This window comes from Rattus norvegicus, chromosome 17 (assembly GCF_036323735.1).
Source record: "Rattus norvegicus strain BN/NHsdMcwi chromosome 17, GRCr8, whole genome shotgun sequence".
Taxonomy (NCBI): domain Eukaryota; kingdom Metazoa; phylum Chordata; class Mammalia; order Rodentia; family Muridae; genus Rattus; species Rattus norvegicus.
Window position 1 is genome coordinate 88,767,281 of NC_086035.1, and position 12,380 is coordinate 88,779,660.

General features: G+C 42.1%; 2 protein-coding genes across 4 annotated transcripts in view; one reads left to right on the plus strand and one right to left on the minus strand.

The window, feature by feature from the left end:
* Rps8l1 (ribosomal protein S8 like 1) overlaps positions 1 to 12,380 on the minus strand; it is a 995,681-nt gene that overhangs the window by 99,698 nt on the left and 883,603 nt on the right. The gene's annotated exons all lie outside the window — the stretch shown is intronic.
* Positions 1 to 12,380, plus strand: part of Gpr158 (G protein-coupled receptor 158) — a 466,781-nt gene that overhangs the window by 81,402 nt on the left and 372,999 nt on the right. For all 3 annotated transcript variants that reach the window (XM_039095563.2, XM_039095564.2, NM_001170326.1), the window contains one exon: positions 9,400 to 9,505. In XM_039095563.2, the coding sequence (XP_038951491.1) occupies positions 9,400 to 9,505 (106 nt within the window). The remainder of the gene's footprint in view (positions 1 to 9,399; positions 9,506 to 12,380) is intronic.

A 12,380-nucleotide genomic window follows, 5' to 3' on the forward strand; every position in this document is an offset into this window, starting at 1 on the left:
CTTATCAGGCATCAATGGGAGGGAAGGCCTTTGGTCCAGTGAAGGCTGGATGCTCCAGTGTAGGGAAATGCTAGGGTGGTGAGGCAGGAGTGGGTGGATGGGTGTGGGAGCACCCTCATAGAAATAGGGGGAGGGAGTATGGAATAGGGGATTTGCAGAGGGGAAACTGGGAAGGGGGTTAACATTTGAAATGTAAGTAAATAAGATAATCAATAAAAAGTAGAGAATGTAGTTACTAGATTCAAGACATGAGAATAGTTTCTTTCCTTCAGGGTGGCAGAGCGTTTGAGAGATTCCCATAGTTCTTCATTCATTTAAACAGTTCTGTCAAGCAGGACAATGAAACAGACTGAGAGAGGCCTTAGTGAGAGACAATAATAGCTTGGTTCATTTTTCTTATGTTTTTAATTATCATTTTATTCTAGTGACACACATGATATAAGCTTCTACTCAATATTGAACTTGAATATGTAAATATTTATTCATCTATTTAAACTTACAACTATAAAATTCCAATAATTATCCTGCACAAAAATATAACATGGGGTTTATACATTGAGTATTCCAGGTAATGATTTTCTACTCTGATGCACAGACATTGATAGGCGTTGATATTGTTCAATGAGTTACACGCTGTTCTGCCTGCTCCCTGGTCCCTTCCTCTTTGTCTGTGTCCTGTCTAAATGATGGAGACATTTTTCTTCTCCACAGGCTTTAAGTTTATGATGTTTTGCTCTGGTGTGGCCCGTGTGTGGAACCCTCTGAAACCATGAATTAAATGAATGTTACATCTTTTAAAAATAAAGTAAAATAGAATATTTGTGCTTAATTGTTCTAGTCAAGCTTTCTACTCTCTTGACGGAAATTTGGTATTTCATATTTTCTATCAGTTTATCTCTTCCACATTTTAAAGCATGTTAGAGCATAATTAATCAAACTATGTTTTTTTACATATATCTTTGCATCTTTTTACTTTATGCAGTAATGATTTTCATGTTTTTGATATTTTAAAATAATTTCTCTTTAATTCTCTTGTCTTTTCAACAAATAAATTTTTATAATTAGCTAAAAAGTAATTAGAAATAATTTCAAGACAAGATTAAACAAGATAGTACAAGAAAGTTTCCATGCACCTCATTCTACCTCAAAATAATACACTTTATGTAACCACCAGAGAATGAGTGCTGTGAGAAGCAGGTGGCTAAAGTACAGACTTCAGACGGCCTTAGATTTTAAGTGCTGAGGGCCGTTTCCTGTATCATGTCATGGGCTGCGTTGTGTTTTGCTCAAATATGTGTGTTGAGGTCCTAACCTCCAGCATCTTTGGAATGAGACTGTCAACGTGAACTGGCATGCAGTCTCTTCACAGAGGTAATGAAGTTAAAATGAGGTCATTAGAGTAGCCTAATTCATTGTATTTCGTGTCCTTATAAGAGGCCAGAGGGAAGTCTAATGGAAGCCCTCATGATGATCACCCGCTACCAAGGAGGGAGGCTGCAGAAGGAACAACGCCTTTGCACTGCATTTCGACAGCAGAGAATTATGAGAACATTAAGTTTGCTTTACGTTGCCTAGCTTCAGGTACTCAGTACAGCAGCCTTCGGAAGTGTACACATCACACGGCATTCCTTTACCGTGTTCCTCTGTCTTTAGTGTCTCAGTGTTTCCTTGTCCTTTAAATATACTCCAGTGATGCATTGTGCTGGAACTACATTTAAAGGGAGATGAGGCACTTGCCTCTTCCTGGAAGGAAGAATGTATACCAAAGAGTTCTAGATATTATGTTAATCTACTATAGAGATGAATGTCTTAGCCAATATGTTTTTGAGCTTATTCAAATATCCTAGTTTTTTTTTTTTTGGAGATATTTTCCTACTAACTTTCAGCAGGTCTTAGTTGCAATAATTATTACTAGGTTGTTCTTCCTTTCCCACTCTGGACGTCAAATCCAGGTGTGCATTCTAAGCAACTATGCTGTACCGCTCAGCTGCTCTCTCCCTCACTGCCATGTTCTAATGACAAGTTATTTTCTATTTCCCCCTTTCCTTGTATATTTGCACTGAAATATACACTTTTGACTGATAGCTAGCTTCCTTAATGAAAATATACTTCTCAGGAGGATAGATATCTTTCCACTGTAGGCTCTCAGGTCCAGGTAAAGTTGAGGTTCCATGCCTGTAGCTTTTTGAAATACTTAAGAGACCTATAAGGAAATTTGTGTTCCCCAATCTGCCAACCAACAAATAACTGAGGTCAAAGGCTAAGGTAACTATGACTGCCTTCCAGTTCAGAAGCCATGTGGAATAAGATAGGAACAGGAGCCCCCAATCTCTGTCAATTTTGAGATCCCCTTGAGCACATGTAGCCAGCTCATTCCGTCGGACCCAGTTTTTCCCTCTCAGGATACTTAAAAGGTTTTAGCTTTCCCCTCCGGGTTCTTGTTTCTGTCCTCTGAATTATTCTTCCTTCCCCAGGGAAGTGAGACTCTGTGTAGCTATCTCAGCCTGCTTGTTGACCTTAAAGGCCTGGGAGGTATACTTTAAAATATTATGTCTCTTTCTGTCAATCAAGATGCGGATGCTCTTGTCTATGTCAGGGACTGACAGCTGGAGTATTCTTTGTTTAAACTGGTGATAAGTTTTACTTTTCCAAGTTATTTCTGTTATTAATTTAGATTAAAATGAAATCTTTTCCTTTTTTGTTTTTTTCTCTCCCTAAACCTCCAATGCACCCCCTTTCTCTCACATTCATAGCCTCTTTTAAAATTATTGTTACATATATACATATATATTAAATGCACTCTTAAATACATAGATATAACCTGCACAGTTGGTATTGAGTTACCTATATGCATATGATCTCAGCATTGACCATTTGGTGATGGATAGCCAATGGAGGTCTCTTCCCTGGGAATGACTGGTTCTCCTGTTCCCAGCATTCCCTTGTTGCTGGTCGTTCTCCTCTAGGGTTAAGGCCCATTGAGATTTCATCTCCCCTGTTAGCATGTCCATTGGTACCATTGGTCTGCTTTTGTCTCAGCAGATATGCTGATGAGACTTCGTGGGTATAGTTCCGATGACATTTCTAGGAGATAGAATCTCACAGCAAGGTTGCATTTTACCAGAAAGAAGCCACACCCAGACTTCTTTGACACAAACATTTTTGTTTTGTTTTTGAAACCCCAGGGCTTGTGGGCAGGACTCTGTAACTCAGCCCGTAATGAACTTGCCCGTTATACATAAAGCCCTGGGTTTGATCTTCAGCATCTCATAAAACTGGGTGTACTGGCCATGCTGCTAGGTGACACGAAGGATTGGAAACAGTTTTGTTTTCAAATACTGCAGATTGGGCTTTTAATATTTCATTAAATTTCTGCTTAAAAAAAACTGTGAAGCTGCTCACATGATACATAAATAAAATGAGGAATATCTCTCAACTTTAAAGAAAGGAACTTCTGATACTGTCACAACATGGGTAAATTGGGGCATTGCACTAAGTGGCAGGAGCCATCAATAAAAAGACAAATGCCATTTGAAATGCCAGAAATCAGAGTTGGGCTTGTGTGGGAGGGGGCATGGCGAATCTCAGTAAGTGTAGCTTTAATTCTCCAAAAGGAAGGGCTCTGCAGATTGTTTGTACGACAGTGTGAAAATACCTAAAACAACTGAACCGGATATTTAAAAGTTGTTAAGTTGATAAACTTTGTGAAAGGTATGTTTTAACATACCATTTTAAAAGAGGGAAAAACTGTCTCTTTGGCTACTAGAAGAAATCGAACAGCTCTTCTTCTTCTTTTTTTTTTTTTCTTTTCTTTTTTTCAGAGCTGAGGACCGAACCCAGGGCCTTGCGCTTGCTAGGCAAGCACCCTACCAGTGAGCTAAATCCCCAACCCCGACAGCTCTTCTTTTGCATTTGCCTAGTGTATATGTCAGCAGATCCCTAAGTTCAAGCTTTTACAGGTCATAGCTAGATTGGTGCTGTCAAAGTTTCTACCTATTTTCATGACACTTTTGTCCTACTTCAAATAGTTCTTTCCTCATTCTCCCTCTCCCTCTTCCTCTCTTCCCTCTCCCTCTCCCTCTCCCTCTCCCTCTCCCTCTCTTCCCTCTCCCTCTCCCTCTCCCTCTCTCTCCAGGGTTTCTCTGTGTAGCCCTGGCCCTGGCTGTACTGGAATCCACTCTACAGACCAGGCTGGTCTCGAACTTAGAGACCCACCTGTTTTTGCTTCCCAAGTGCTGGGATTAAAGATGTGAGCCTCCTCTGCCTGGCTTCTTGGAGTCACCAACAGATTCCCACTTTAACTATCACTAAGGCCCTTTCTGAGTCCAAAGCTAGTGCCACATGTTTGCTATGACACTAGTTCACAGCCTCAGACTTAATTCTGGCTAACTATTGGTGGAAGGGGATGGCTGAGCGCAACTCTTCATTTCAGCACACTCTTGCAATTTTTAACAGTATGTATTTTTTGTTATTGAAAATAGTTCTTTCCATACAATTTACTCTAATCATGGTTCCTTCTGTTATCTCCCAGATCTACTCCACCTCCCCACCCATCCAACTCCACGTCTCTTTTCATTTTCTTTTTCTTTAGAAAACAGGCGAACAAACAAAAACAAAAAAGGCAGAGTAGGACAAAGCAAAGCAAAGAAAAAAGCAGGAGAAACACACACACACACACACACACACACACAGACACTCATAAACATGCTCACACAAACAAAAAAACCCATAAAACCCCAAAAATCAGAAGCCATAATATATACGAAAAAATATTAGTAAGGTAAAAAAAAGTCCAGACAATGCATTGTGAGAAAAAACAAACAAACAAACAAACAAACAAAAAACCCTCACCAAATACCATTACATTCATTTGTTTGTTGGCTGAATACTGCTGGGCATGGGGCCACCCCTAAGTGTATGCATAGTAAGACTCCATTAGAGAAACATTTTTTGTTTGCAAGTGATTGCCAATTGGAGGTAGCTTCTTGTTTAGGGGTGGGAGATCATGCCTACTACTACCCCTTCTCAGTGCTCGGACCCTATCTGGCTTGGACCTGTGCAGGACCCGGGGATGCTGTCCTTGTTTCTGTGAGTTCATGTGTGGTCAGTTCTACCATGTCTGGAAGGCATTGATTGTTTCCTTGATGTTTTCCATCCCCATTGGATCTTCAAGTCTTTCTTCTTCCTCTTCCACAGAGTTCCCTGAGCCCTGAGGGGTCATCCTCAATGGAGATGTTTCCTTTAGGACTGGGTGTTCCAAGGCCTCTCACCCTCTGCCTGTTGTGTAGTTGTTCATCCCTATTTACTGCAGGTATTAGCTTCTCTGACGATGGCTGAGCAAGACACAGATCTATAGGGTTAACAGAATGGTGTTATTTTGCTACATTGCTCTAGCAGAATATTATATTTGGCTTTTCCCCCAGGTCCTATCCAGTTCCAGGTTCTTGACCACCTGGGCAATGTTAGGCATGGGGTTTCGTTTGATAGAGCGGACCTTAAACCTAATCAGATAGTATTTAGTTAATCCCACAACTGTGTCCTGATTACACCAACAGAAGGTGGTAGATCCCCATCGTAGATCCCCGTTGTAGATCACGGGGTTTGTGACCAGGTTGGTATTCACCTTTCTCCTTTCATAATGTGAGCACACCTCTTCATATTTTTTCATTAATACACGACTCCATGGGCTATTACTGCTATTTCCACCCCCAGCAATGGAGAAGAGAGTTATAGTTCAAGGTTACAGGGCTAAGAAACATAGTAAACCTAGGAACTTTCTTTGATCTCCAGTTATTCTTTCTCCTCCAGGTGCTTTCTCATCTACAGCTGTGAGATGTGTGCTAAGAAGCTTGTGTTTTATACTCTATGAAAAGGAAAACATTGGTGTTGAAAAGGGAAGGGTCTGGATCATATTTACATAGTTTAAAGGTCATATAACCTTTCCTGTAGGACACTTATGCACTTGTTTGTAGCCTGTGAGGTTCTTGTAGACCCTAACAGTGAGTTTACTGATCAATTGCTTTTGAAAATTTCTGGAAGAAACACAATTTAGTCACAATGGTTTCTTTATACCATAATACATTCCATTCACTAGTCTTCGGTCATTTTTGGAAGCTAGCTAAGAGGCAGTACAGTACTAGGCTATGTGTTAAGCTTGTCTACAATCATACTGGGTAGAGCTAAGTGTGATGACTAGTTTTGGTCAGCTTGACACACACTAGAGTTACATGGGAAGAGGGAAACTCAATCGAGGCATTGCCTCTACCTAACTGGCCTGGAGGTAAGTGTGTAGGACACTTTCTTGACTGATGATTGATGTGGGTTGGTTCAGTTCATTGCACAAGGTTCCACTCCCGGGAAGCTGGTTCTGGGTTATATAAGAAAGCATGCTGAGCAAGTCATAGATAGCAAACCAGTAAGCAATGCTCCTCCATTGTCTCTGCTTCAGTTTGTGTCTTCAGGTTCCTGCCTTGGCTCCCCTCAATGACGGACTGTACAGTATAAGATGAGATGAACCCTTCCTTCCCCTAGCTTGCTTTCCGGTCTTGCTGTTTATCACAGCAACAGGAAAACAAATTCAAACACGAAGCTATTGTTATAGCCACTTGAGGATAGACATGGACTCTGGTAATACTCCTCAGGTCTGTGGTGTAAATCCATCAAAAGTTATAATACATATCTGTCAGGACAAAGGTTGAACTGTTATGTATGTATAGTAGCGACTTAGTGTTTACTTCAGAACGAGAGCTCTGAACTTTATAAACTTCATACTTGGGACCTCCACATGGAACAGTGCCAGATAGAAGTAAACAGTTATTATTAAAAAGCTGTTACATGGGGGGCGGGGGGTAAGGGGCTGGAGAGATGGCTCAGCAGTAAAGAGTACTGGGCCATCTTTCAGAGCTCCCAAGTTCAATTCCCAGCAACCCCATGATGGCTCACAATCATCTGTAACGGGTTCTAGTGCCCTCTTCTGGTGTGTCTGAAGACAGCGACAGTGTACTCACAAACAAAATAAAACATAAAAAAAAATGAATCTTTAAAATAAAAGCTCTTATGTGGGTCGGATATGGAGATCTGAAAACAGTAAAAGTGTCAATAGGATAGAAGTATCGAACTACAAGAGAAGTGTGGGGACGCCAACTTACAGCACTCGGCAGTAGCTCTGACACGGAAGCATATTCACAGTGACAGAATATTAAAACTATCAAGAGTGAAAGGACTTTTTCAGACAATGAGTAAGGAACTGGTCTACAGAGCCCTGGGGAGCTTGGGGGAGCACAGTGGTTGTTGTTCTCCAGTCTCTGGAGGGGACCACTAGACTTTTCCTGGCGGCCCTGTGGAGCTTCCCACATGTGGAAGAATAACACTTCCGCCCCTGAGACCTTGTTCTTGGGACTCAGAATGCTCGAGTGCTGGGGCTGCGAGCTGGCTTCTGAATGAGGGACCGGCTGCATTTGGGTCTCTGCATAACTTCCAGCTGTCTGCTGTTCCTCAGTAGGAGCCTTTTCCCTCTTACCAAGTTCCCCCAAACTCCACCTCCCTCTTCGGAAGTCTGCAGCGCCTTCCCCAGGGCTCAGTAGCTCTCCAGGCACCAAGGAACCCTAATGAAGATGAGTCAGCACTGACTTCCGGTCTGGTGGCCACACGGCTCATTTACCTCTGGTGGTTTTGCGCAAACCCAAAGTGTTTTGTGGTTGGATTGAAAGCCTGTGGCGACTTTTTGGTGTCTGTATATGAACTTAAAATTAAGCGAGAACGTTCTTAACCAGTAAGCTACTTATTTCTGAAGCCAATGGTCTTAAAAAAAAAAAAAGGAAAAGGTCAGAATCATATCACTGGTGAGGGGGCATGGTGCTAAGCAAGCTGGGGCATTTGTCCTGCCTTGACACTAAGCTCCGGTTGGTGTTGCAAATAGCTGAAGAAAATCGGAACTCATTATTTCTAACAATTGTGACTAAAATAGGTATTTCAGTTAATTTATGCTTTATAACGAGGCATTCAAGGGAGAATACTAAAATGCAGTAGTCAATAATAGTCCCGTGGGAAACTTCATGATGCTGAAAGTGATGAAAGGTATGAAGGGCTATAATTTTCCCAGTCATAAATGTTATCCTGGCCCCCTCTCATCCCTTTGACCTGTTTCACTCCACTGTAATATTTCTTCCTTTGTAAAGCTTCCTGTCCTGTGTTTTGTCTTCTATTGTGATAAACACCATGACCAAAAACAGTTTGGGGAGGAAAGAGTTAGTTTCGCTCCTATGCCCCAGATCACAGGCCATCACTGAGGCTTTCAAGGTAAGAACCTGCAGGTAGGCACTGGAGCAGGGACCACGGAGGAACACTACTTATTGGCTGGCTCACATGGTTCATTCACACTGCTTTCTTGGCCAACCCAGAACCATCCACCCACGGGTGGTATCGTCCACCCTGGGCTGGGCCCTCTCCCATCAAATCTTTAATCAAGAAGTTGCTCCACAGGCTTTGCTGACGGCTCAATCCGAGTCTACAAAATGGAACCATTTTCTCAGATCCTTCCCAGATGACTTAGGCTTGAGCCAAGTTGACGAAACAAAGAACAAACCAAAACCAAAACAGCCACCCTGCACATGTAGTAGAGTTTATTATAACTATCATTTATTATCTGTCGTGTATAGTATGTCAGGAACACAGATGGATATTGCTTGTGCCTCCCCACAACACCAGGAACCATACATTCGTAAACAACACTGGCTCTGTTGGCAGCATTTGCCAACTGCTCTTGAATTTACTGTGTTAGCCAGTCAAAGCAAGCACAGGTCCTTTATTCTAATCCCAGCTACTAATAACTCCTATATTATACATTACATCACACTGTAAATACCCGCTTATCTATTCTCTATGTATCTACGCCTCTTATAGAAGATCAGAGGAAAGAGAAGCTTCTCTTCTGTTACCTCCCATCCCCGGTTACTCCAACCTCTCTGCCCTCCCAACACAGTATGAGAATTAGCAGTAGAAAGAAAGGAGACTGATGCTTGAAGCTTGGCTATGATTCACTTAGAGAAGATATTTTTGGAGGGTGCAACTTCACAGTCAAGTTTTTTGCTAGGTCCACAACAATTTGTCTGGTTTAGTCAACCTTTAGCTATTTACTGAGCACCTGTTGTATGCCAGGTGCAGCACGAAGGGCCAAAGACTGGGAATGTACAAAGTCCTTCCCTTTGCAAGTCAAACAGAATAGTACTTACTGTGTTTGTCCTCCTGTGTTTCTTTACTGAGCAAACCTGAGTTCAGTCTGAGTGGGTAGTGTGAATAATTTAAGGCACTCTTTACATTCTTCTGATTCCCAGGGCAGAACATGGTTAGAAATCGCAAAGGTTCCACTTACTTTTTTTCTTTTTATCTTTTTCATTTTAGGGGCGTGATGAAAGTTGATATAAATCTTCAGAAAGTGGACATTGACCAATGTTCGAGTGATGGCTGGTTTTCAGGAACCCACAAATGTCACCTTAACAACTCAGAGGTAAGAGTACAAGGATAAGATCCTAGGAAGATCCAGAAGTAAAGGCTTGGATGCCTCTCGCACATGTTTTATTTGTGTGGGCGAACGAGCCTGTGCATCCTTCTGAGGAAAAAAAGAACCAGCGCAGATCTCAGCTCTGTCAAATGGACTGAAGGGAGGTGGGGGGAGGGGAAACACAACATTTGCCGAGGAACTGTTTCAGGGACTCTTAAGACGAGGCTAAAAGTAAGGTTGTGGCTGAAATGTGACTTTAATTAAAGGCTGATTTTCTTCTCCAAAATGAGCTTGAAATGTAAACCAGTCACGGAATGAGAGCGCGGTCCCAGCGGGAACAAACAGATTAAGCGTCTTTTAATGCGTCGTGATGCTTATTGTCACATTTGTAGGATCCATTCAGACACAGAGCCATCTGCTAAAAGCCTGTAAAGCAGGTACAGCAGGGCAGTTTGGAAAACAAGGAGAAAATTATATTGGGGGGAGGGGGCTGGAGAGGGACTGGTTACTGTTGTGTGTGCTTTCCTCTTTCTGCCCCATCCTCGCGTGGTTGGGCGGGACTCTGGAAACCAAGATCATCCTTCTGTAAAAACCCATTTTTGTTGTTGTCGTTGTTCAGAAAACAACAGCAGCAATGACCCTCGTCACTTACCTTTTGCGGTTTCAGAGAAGAAATGGTGACATACTAAATATGTTCTCACTATTCCATCTCTAAGGTCCAAAGATACCGTGAAAAGGAACACGGTTCCAGTTTTCTGACCGTAAGCGCTTGGGATGCCCCAGTGTTGACTCAATAAATTTGTGAGGAAAGTTGGCTCAGTTTGTTTTCAATAGCTGGATGTTTCTACAAAGTCACAGCCAACATCTTCAGCTGGAGCTTTTCCCAATTGTGAACGACAGTTGTGTGCAGTGCACCTGTATATGGCTTCAAAGCAATAACATTTAAACCAGCAGGACATTTTCCATTAAGTACTTCTTTGTGTCATTTACATATAGGTGCACTTATATGGTATACGCATGTACATATATGGATACATTCTTGTATGTGCACCATGTGCATACCCAACAATTCCAGATACTCCCAAGATCACCACACTCCCAATAACCTTCCAAAGTGTCCTGCTCTATGATCACATATACCTTTATCTACTTCCATGGTTTTTCACAGTGTACCTCAAATTTCCCTTCCTGAGTACCCCCAAAACCTCCATAATTTTCCATGTCCCTCTAAATCTCTGATACCACTTTGACTCTTTGGTTCCTCACACATGTTCCCAAATTTCTTCCTCATCTGTATACCTACATGTAACCAACCCAGTGTAGCTCAGCCTTTTACCTCAACCCCATATCTGACTGGGACTGCACAATGCGTGTGTGGACTTTTTTGCTTTGTTAATTCCCAAAAGGTAAAAATCCATCTATATTTGTTCCTCCTACGTTTTTGAGTATATGGGGGGGGGGCTTTATTTCCATTTGGATAACTCTGGCCATTTCAAACATATACATTTCTGTTGCTGATTGGTTGTTGTTCTTAGTTATTATCCCCATGGCAACCACATGTGGGCACTTTGCATAGTCCTTAGATAGCATGGGTTATATTTTCTCCTGCTGGGTACCCCACTGTGGTTACTGGTTCAGAGTGACCATTTCGTATGCAGTCTTGTTTTGGTGGGGGTGCTGAGTTCAACGAATGGTCTATTTAGAAACAGGAAGATAGGCCCTTTTTAGCTTGTAATAAGCTTTGTGCCATTTTTTTTGTTTCTGTTTAGCATTCATTCTTTTAACTGGATGGTTGTATTACCAAGAGCTGTGTTTAGAAGACTGATTTGTTTTCATTGTACCTGCGATATTAATTTTCTGAGTCTTGTGTATTTTTAGAGTTTTCAAATAAGTTATTTCTTCAAGGAACAGCAGTGTTTTATATCCCAATGAAGGAAGATTAGGTTGAAATATGTGGCTTTTAGGGTTATATGTGAGAACATTGTATTTACTCAATTCATCATGAAACTTTTTGGAAAGCATATTCTCTAGGGCCATTGGCAATTCAATGACTCATTTGACAATGCCATAGCAAGAAGTTCAATGCCCAAACTTAATACCAAGAGGCTGAAGTGTGGGGCTGGATAGAGGACTCAGTGGTTAGAACACTGGCTGCAGAGCAGAGCCCCAGGGTTCAGTTTCCAGCATACAAATAGCAGTTCTTGTGACAAGTACCAGGAGATCTCGGGCCCTATTCTAGTCTGACAGTTTCAGACACACATCTGGTACACATACACACATACAGGCAAAACACTCAAGCTCAGAAACTCTTTTTTTTTGAGGAAAAAAACTCACAATGTATACTTTGCCTTAGAACTTGGCTCTCCCAGTTCTGTGGCTTTTCCAAGTACTCATGTTGAAAGTAAGGGGTTTTGCTAATGACTGGTCTAGCTTGAGACCCATGCCAGAAGAAGGAGCCTACCCCTGACCCTTCGTGGAGGGCCAGGACTCAGTGACTAGATAACCCAGAGACCTAGGATAGAACCAAACACAACTGGAAAAAAAAAGTCAATGGAATGATTCCTGAGAGTCCAGTAACTGAGGGAAACAGATGCAGAGGCCCACAGCCACACGTTAGGAAGAGCTTGGGGGAAGTCTTGTGCAAGGCAGGATTATAGGAGCCAGAAGGGTCAAGGACACCACAGTAAATACCACAGGATAGCCTACAGAATCAACTAACCAGGGCTTCTAGGGGCTCACAGAGACTGAACCAACAACCAGGGAGCCTGCATGGCACTGACTTAGGCCCTCTGCATCTACGTTACAGCTGTATAGTTTGGTCTTCTTGTGGGACTCCTTACAGTGGGAGCGGGGACTGTCTCTGACTCTGCCTGCTTTCAGA